Below are 8,610 nucleotides of genomic sequence, written 5' to 3' on the forward strand. Positions count from 1 at the left end.
AAAAAAAAAAAAAAAAAGGCAGATTTATGGCTGCTTCTTTCTAGAAGAAACCTAGGCAGGTGCCACCAGAAGACCGTAGAGGACCAGTGTGAAATGGAGAGCCCATTGCCTTTTGGGCTATGGCAAGCTGGGCATTCCCCCAGCTGCCTTGACACCTGTACCAAAGCACCTGCTTGATCTGTAAGTAAAACTGTCAAGAGAAGCTGCAGCAAAGGTGGTGGGCTCCAGATTACAAATTCCCTAAAGCCACGGTTCTCAGCTAGGGTGATTTTGCCCTGAAGGGGCATTTGGGAAAATCTCGATACATTTATGGCTGTCATAACTGGGGGTGGTACTGGCATCTAATATGTCAAGCCCAGGGATGTTGCTAACATCCCACAATGCACGTACAGGCCCTACCACAAAGAATGATCCAGCCCCAAATAGTGCCCAGGTTGAAAAGCCCCACCCTAAAGAAAGGACAGGTGATGGGGTGGCTTTCAGCACTGCTGTAAATACAGCACCAAACTGGACCATTCAATCCTCCACTCAAACCTCTAAGAAGTTATGTATGTTGTTTAGAAAGTGTTGGGGCCAGGCGCGGTGGCTCACGCCTGTAATCCCAGCACTTTGGAAGGCCGAGTCAGACGGGTCATTTGAGGGCAGGAGTTTCAGATGAGCCAGACCTACACGGTAAAACCCTGTCTCTACTAAAATACAAAAATTGGCCAGGCGTGGTGGTGCATGCCTGTGATCCCAGCTACTCCCGAGGCTGAAGCAGAAGAATTGCTTGAACATGGGAGGTGGAGGCTGTAGTGAGCTGAGATTGTGCCAGACTACGCCACAGAGAAAGACTCTGTCTCAAAAAACAAAACAAACAAACAAAACAAAAAAAGAATGTACGTGTTGGTAGAGAAGGTTAAGTCCTCAGTCTTAGGTTTAAAAACCTTAAAAATTCTATGGTTTTTACTATCATCATCTTTTGAAATGTATAAACTGAAATTCATTTATATATATATATAAATTTTTCACATTAGAAAGGCCAGGTTTCAGAGCAAGGCTGACCAAAACCTGAAATAGAACTGTTCACCATTTTGAGTCTCCATAATAATAATGTTCACAGGCAAGTTAAATGCATTAAATGCATTAAAATGACAGAACTAGGAAAAACTGCAGACATTACTCCATTATTTTATAGGCAAAGGCAGAAATGCTCAGTAGCAAAGCTGGGGTATTAAAAAATATACATCCTAATGGTTCTCAGCTTCTAGGAAAAAGGCAGATGGTTTTTATTTTTACTTGCAATGAACATGAGTGATCCTGAGACACGCCGTGAACAGCCAGTCATTCAGGTCATTCACGAAAAGATACAAATGCTTTTGATCTGGGAGACTGAAGGTTTTTTCTAAACACCTCAGTACACACAAAAATCAGTACAAGAGGCATGGCTTAATCTGCACTGTGATGGTGTTTAGATTGGTCCCGTAGAAATACAGGCAAAACCAGATGAGGAAAAGGCCAGGGAATTAAAATGGCTCATGAATTGGACCAGACAAGAAGCACCTTAGTTGACAAGTTGCAAAGGTAGTTCTGAGAACCTATGACAGAGTAAAGACCCAACATCCAATATCCAAATACCGGTTCGCAGGCCAAAGGGCTTCTAAATGATTTTGAACAGCCAGTCATTCACGTCATTCATTAGAGAGCGCTTATCCAGCTTGTTACATATGATCCGCTCCATACACTCAGGAAGAACACAGATCTCTGTTGGAGTTCAACATACATTACTTGGTCATCTTGACCACATCCTGTGTCTGAAAATTGTTCCCACCTTACAGGAAGAAATGACATTCTTGAGCCCTCCTTCCTGCCTTATGTGATATTTTGCACCCAGTACTTCAAATGTCCCCTACCTGTGAAATAGAGTTGAAACTCAGAACTTCAGAAACCCAGGCTACAAACCTTAATGCTGGCCTGACCAAACCCAACCCCTCAATTTCCCCTTGGGTCAGCGGAGGAAAATGATTCCTGATTCCCATGCATACATGCAGGATTAAAAGAGATAATGTTGGCCGGGCGCAGTGGCTCAGCCTGTAATCCCAACACTTTGGTAAGCCGAGGCGGGTGGATCACAAGGTCAGCAGTTTGAGACCAGCATGAACAACATGGTGAAACCCTATGTCTACTAAAAAATTACAAAAATTAGCCGGGTGTCGTGGCGCGTGCCTGTAATTCCAGCGACTCAGGAGGCTGAGGCAGGAGAACTGCTTGAACCCTTGAACCTGAGAGGCAAAGGTTGCCATAAGCCAAGATCACACCATTGCACTCCAGCCCAGGAAACAGGAGCGAAACTCCGTCTCAAAAAAATAAAATAAATAAAAGAGATAATGTCTGGGAAGAGGCCTTGGATTCATAGAAAGAATGGTGCCTTGTAAATTCAAAGGCAATGACTGCAGCACATCACTGCCTATTAGAACTCAGGAGCTGAAGTTAGCTTGGTAATTAACAGCTCAGCACTGAATTGCTCCTGGCTCCAGCGGTTCCAGTTTGCCTGGCAGACAGCAAAAGAGTGTTCTGTGGTACCAGGGACAGCCCCTGTTACCCATCAGTCAAGAAGCCTCCCTGTTTCTGTCTTCCCTGGCTCACTTATCAATAGCCCTTAAACTGCAGCACCAAAGTTGCATTGGACTGAAGCCCAGACACCCTGAAAAGCTCCAGATGGGAGGCCTGCCGATGTGCAGCTGTGCAGCTGTGCCTGTTTAACCAGCTGGGGACACCCACTGTGAGATGAGCAGGGGCTTCTGTGGTCTCTCCAGGTGCTGAAGCTCCTGAGCTTACAGGGAGAGGCTGAAAACAAATCTGATTCTGGGTTCATATCATTGTAGAGCACGGTCTTAGAAGTATAGGTAAATTTCACAACGGGGGCAAAATTCAAAGTAAAAATAAAATGAAAAGCTAAGGAAAGTCTTCCAGAGTAGTCAAAGGCTTGTGAACTTGTCTAAAGAAAGCCAGGCCTTTTTCTAATTTAAAGTCTTCCCCTTGCTTTCCAAAAATGGCTCCCCTTGGCCTTGGCGGGGTGGCTCATGCCTGTAATCCCAGCACTTTGGGAGGCCAAGGCAGGTGGATCACCTGAGGTCAAGAGTTCAAGACCAGTCTGACCAACGTGGTGAAAACCTGTCTCTACTAAAAACAAAAATTGCCAGGCGCAGTGGCGTGTGCCTGTAGTCCCAGCTACTCGGGAGGCTGAGCTGAGAGGACTGCTTGAGCCCAGGAGTTCTGGGCTGTAGTGTGCTATGTCGATTGGGTGTCCACACTAAGTTTGGCATCAATACGGTGACCTTCCGGGAGCAGGGGACCACCAGGTTGCCTAAGGAGGGGTGAACTGGCCTACGTAGGAAACATAGCAGGTCAAAACTCCCGTGCTGATCAGTAGTGGGATCTTGCCTGTGAATAGCCACTGCACTCCAGCCTGGGCAACATAGCGAAACCCCGACAAAGACAGAAACACAAAAATTAGCTGGGTGTGGTGGCGGGCGCCTGTGATCCCAGCTACTCGGGAGGCTGAGGCAGGAGACTTACTTGAACCTGGGAGGCGGAAGTTGCCGTGAGCTGAGATCACGCCATTGCACTCTAGTCTGGGCAACAAGGAAAACTCCAACTCAAAAAATAAAAAATGACACCCTGCATGTTTAGGTAAGATCCACATTCTGTCTGTGGGAGTGAGGGGGTTCTTACATAGGGGGCTTATTAACTTTGGCAGCCTCCCGAGGCTTCAGCCCCAGCTTTGCCCAGTGGCGGATCCAGCCCTGTGGGAGTCCTGTGTCTGGTGCTGCCAGAACACCACTTGGTGATTTTTAAGGTTTCAAGAAAAACAGGAGTTTGTGAAGGTTTTCTAATTGAATTCCAAAAATAATAAAATGATGAATGAAACCCAGGGCTCTCTGAGCTTGGTTTGCAGGGGCTATTGGAGGAGCTAGAGGAACATGAGATCATCACATTCAGGTAGGAAGAGGCTGTTAGCACCTACATTACAAATGCTTTTTTTTTTTTTTTTTTTTGACAGAGTCTCACTCTGTCGCCCAGGCTGGAGTGCAATGGGGTGATCTCAGCTCACTGCAACCTTTGCCTCCTGGGTTCAAGAGATCCTCATGCCTCAGCCTCCCGAGTAGCTGGGATTACAGGTGTGTACCACCATGCCCGGCTGATTTTTGTATTTTTAGTAGAGACAATGTTAAGCCATGTTTGCCAGGCTGGTTTCGAACTCCTGGTCTCAAGTGATCGACACACGTTGGCCTCCCAAAGTGCTGACATTACAGGCATGAGCCACTGCACCTGGCCACAACATGCTTTACTTATAAAACAGCATCTCTGATTTTGTTAGTGACTCAGAATCCTAATGGGAAAATGCACTTTATTAAATATTCAGCCTTTATCTAGACTTGGACAGCAAAGGACTATCTTGGATGTCACAAGCTAATCTAAATGAAAATTTGGATAAAGCCCAGAGTGACTTCATCCACAGAGGAACAAGAGAAACCCAGGATAAAGCAAATAAGATTCCAGAGGAATTTTACAGGTATTGGAATAACTGCCTACACAAAGAGATGCCAAATGTAAAACATTCTTAATCTATTCACTGAGGAATCTTCTAGTCAATATTTTGTTAGCCAAATTAATTATTTGCTCAAAAAGAATATCAGAAATCTTAATAAATGTGGGCCCTTTCTTTGTTCAGACTAGCCTTCCTTTTGATTCTAAATTATTAGATGTTTACACCAAAATCTGTAGAATTTACAACTCTTACCTGAACAAAACACTTTCTTAACAACTGCATTGTAACTTTGAAAAGTGTTTCCAGCTGCCCAGAGATCTCAAAAGGTAAGCACATCTGGCTGAGTAGGCGGGGCCTGGTCCCTCCCTGGTTCTCCTTCCAAACACACACTCTGGACTGTTTTACACATTGAGCTTATTCATTATTCTGCTGCTTAAAAGGGCCTGAAAAACCACTGACTTAGGTGGACAGGCTGCAGAGCTGGAAGTCCTCAAACAGTACCGGGCCCAACACCTCACTGTCCAGAAACAGAGGGAGACTCGGTTTCCTCCCAGAGACAGAATCCAGATGGTTTCTTTATTCAGGGAAGCAGAGGAAAACCCTAATAACTGCTACTAGACTGTAAGAAGTAACCAATGTCAGTAGGCAAATATACGTTCTAATGACTGTGGTATTATACTCATCCAACATTTCTGGTGTTTTTATCTTAAAAACAAACCAACAAAACAAAACAAAAAAATTAGGATAACAGACTAAGGCCGGGTACAGTAGCTCACACCTGTAATCCCAGCACTTTAGGAGGCCGAGGCGGGAAGATCACCTGACGTTAGGAGTTCAAGACCAGCCTGGCCAACATGGTGAAACCCAGTCTCTACTAATAATACAAAAATGAGTTGGGTGTGGTAGCGGGCACGTGTAGTATCAGCTACTTGAGAGGCTGGAGCATGAGAATCGCTTGAACCCAGGAGGTGGACGTTACACTGAGCCAAGATCATGCCACTGAACTCCAGCCTGGGTAACAGAGTGAGGCTCCGTCTCAAAAAACAAACAAACAAACAAACAAACAAAAAAACCCTAGGCAAACAGACAAGACATTACAAAGACCAATATGGAAAAAGATATTTACGCATACAGTCATATATTCTGTCTACTCCACCATTTAGGAGACAGGAAAATCCAACTTGAACCAAGAGTTCAAGTCCAACTTACCTTAAGCAAATTCAAACTACATAATTACAAAGCAGCTTAATGATTACTCATATCACAAAACAGTTCATCGGAGCATGTGTCTACAAAGCAACATCACTCGGCATTTAAAATATAACTCATTTACAAATGTCATTTAACTTAGCTACAACTGCGGGAATAAGAGTTGGGGTAAAATGAGAGTATAGGAAGGACAGAGGGAGAAAGTAACAGCCCCTTTCCATTAGTGCCTGAGGTTGAGGGTTTCCAAATATTAGATGCAAAGTAAGGCCAGAGGAGGCATATGGGGTGATAATCACAGTGATCTTTTTATTTTTTTTCCCATAAAGTAATTATTCTTAACCTGCTTCCCAGGCTGGGTTTTGTAGCACTGTGGCTAAAATTTCCAGACAGAGATTAACATGAGGGTGCAATCTGAGGATATAGCATCCTGAACACAAAGGAGGTGATGGACAGTGTATATCCATGGAAACAATCTGAGGGCGTGACACCCTGGACACACAGGGTCTGTGATGCCTTGGACATCCTGGACAGGCTGGAGATTTCTATTAAAGCAGTTCTTCAGATCGTTGCAAGAGCAGACGAGGCAGCAGACAGATACCTGCCTCCTTCAAGATCAACAGGAAGTTTGGTCTAAACTAGCCCAGTGTTCTTAGATTGAGGTATGGGGGTGGTGCAGAAAGAGCACCTGCTAGATAGCTCTGGGGTGGCCTGGGGCCAGCATGGAAGGAGGGAGGCCCTTTGGATTCCCCACCTTCTATGTGGCTTCTCCTCGGAGTGGACACGAGGCAGGCAGAGACCAGGGCTGGCATGACCAATCAGCATTTTGTGAATGGCTAAGTAACAGAAGCAGGTAACACATTATAGTGTTTTAGAAAATAAATCCAAACCCATCCACTGAGGTTCAATTTTCTTTGGTTCTACTACCAAAAAAAATGGATGAAATAAAGAAGGGGAAGAAAAGAATAAGAAAGACAGACTGAGGAGGAGGAGAGAAAGAGTGTGGGGGGCAGGGGATGAGAGAGAAGAAAGAGAAAGGATGACTGCATCTCAAGCAGTGCTTACTCCCAGGGGTTCTACCGTGACCGCTCAGAGGATCCTGTGGGTGGAGATGGGAATGACAACTCTGCTCACTGTGAGGGACGGCAAGAGGGGTCTTGAGAAAACTTTGGTCTCTAGCATTTGGGGCCTGTTTTCCTGCTTGGCCTTTGGGAGAACGTGCTTTGGGGAGATCACGCGAGGTCTTGGCTCCTTGGCTATGAATTTGGATTTGTGGTTTTGCACTCCCTGTTTCTGCAGAAACTGCAAGGCAGCAAGATAGCGAACGTTGCTGGGGTCTGGAGGGCACAGCAGGTTTTTCTCAGACAGGAGGGACCAGTGCAGGCAGCACTGCTCCGGATGAGCCAGTGATGTCCTGGCTGCTTGGGAAGGGAAGGATGGCATGTCGCTGACTGTGGGGTGTTTGGCCAGCTCACTGGGTCTCTTTTCACCTTTCCCATCTGCAGTTTTGAAGCCATATGCACAAGACACACACCCATCCTTTTCCACACTCAGCACTTTCTCTTCCGACGGTAAGAAACAGTTCTTATTCTTCTTACCCGGAACATCCAAGCCATTTGAAAGTGAAGACTTCAGGGGAGGCAGAACCAGGAGGGCCTTGGACGTCACGGGGCCTGGGACTGACAGCCCTCTGTTGGTGCCTCCACTGGGGTTCCCAAGGGCCTTGCCCCTATTAGTGTCGGAGATGGCCCAATCTTTGGTGCACCAAATAAACTCCTTGATTTGCAGACTTTTTTTTTCTGCTTGAAAGTCGGTGGGAAAGCAGATGTTGCTAATCTCCCTGGAAGCAGTGTTAGGGCCCTGGGGGGCTGCCTGAGTCTGAGAGGGGCTGCTCTGATCCTTCTCTGGGCCCCCCTCAGTAGGAGGCTTGGTCTCGAGGCTCCCGTGGGAGAGGTTAACACACACTAAGCAGTCGCTGCAGGCATCTTCCCCTACCCTCGCCTTTTTTGGTTTCTTTCTCGGCCAGATGCAGGCAGCTGGAGATACTCTTCCCCAGCCCTGGACCTGCAAATAAAGTAGCATGTTACTCCTCCAGCGGAGGGACCCAAACTGTCCTTGATCCAATACTGGCCCCATTCCCATTTGGGCAGTCTTATGTGAAATAATATTCATTCATTCATTTGAGACAAAGTCTTGATCTATCATGCAGGCTGGAGTGGAGTGGTGCGATCTCAGCTCACTGCAACCTCCACCTCCCAGGTTCAAGCGATTCTCCTGCTTCAGCCTCCCAAGTAGCTGGGATTACAGGCACATGCCGCCACCCCAGCTAATTTTTTATATTTTTAGTAGAGACGGGGTTTCACCATGTTAACCAGGATTGTCTCAGTCTCCTGACCTCATGACCCACCCGCCTAAGCCTCCCAAAGTGCTGGGGTTACAAGCATTAGCCACTGCACCCGGGCCATTTTTATTTATTTTTTTTTACTACCCTTTCCTCCACCAGTAATTTTCTTAACGTTCATTCACCTTAGAAAAAAAATAATTCCTGGCCGGGTGCGGTGGCTCACGCCTGTAATCTCAGCACTTTGGGAGGCCAAAGCAGGTGGATCACAAGGTCTGGAGTTCAAGACGGGCCTGACCAACATGGTGAAACCCCATCTCTACTAAAAATACAAAAATTAGCTGGGCGTGGTGGTGGGTGCCTGTAATCCCAGCTACTCAGGAGGCTGAGGCTGGGGAATGGCTTGAACCCGGGAGGTGGAGGTTACAGCGCACCAAGACTGCACCACTGCATTCCTGCACTCCAGCCTGGCAATAGAGAGACACTCTGTTTCAAAACAAAACAAAACAAAACAAAAATTAAAAAAAAAAAA

General features: G+C 46.2%; 1 protein-coding gene across 1 annotated transcript in view; it reads right to left on the reverse strand.

The window, feature by feature from the left end:
- Positions 1-6,058: 6,058 nt before the first annotated feature.
- The window catches only part of CUNH16orf46 (chromosome unknown C16orf46 homolog), a 6,834-nt gene continuing 4,282 nt past the window's right edge, over positions 6,059-8,610 (reverse strand). Inside the window, exon 3 of the mRNA XM_017541857.2 lies at positions 6,059-7,801. Within this exon, the coding sequence (XP_017397346.1) occupies positions 6,827-7,801 (975 nt within the window). The 3' untranslated portion in view covers positions 6,059-6,826. The remainder of the gene's footprint in view (positions 7,802-8,610) is intronic.

Source organism: Cebus imitator, unplaced genomic scaffold (genome assembly GCF_001604975.1).
Source record: "Cebus imitator isolate Cc_AM_T3 unplaced genomic scaffold, Cebus_imitator-1.0 Scaffold137, whole genome shotgun sequence".
Lineage (NCBI taxonomy): Eukaryota > Metazoa > Chordata > Mammalia > Primates > Cebidae > Cebus > Cebus imitator.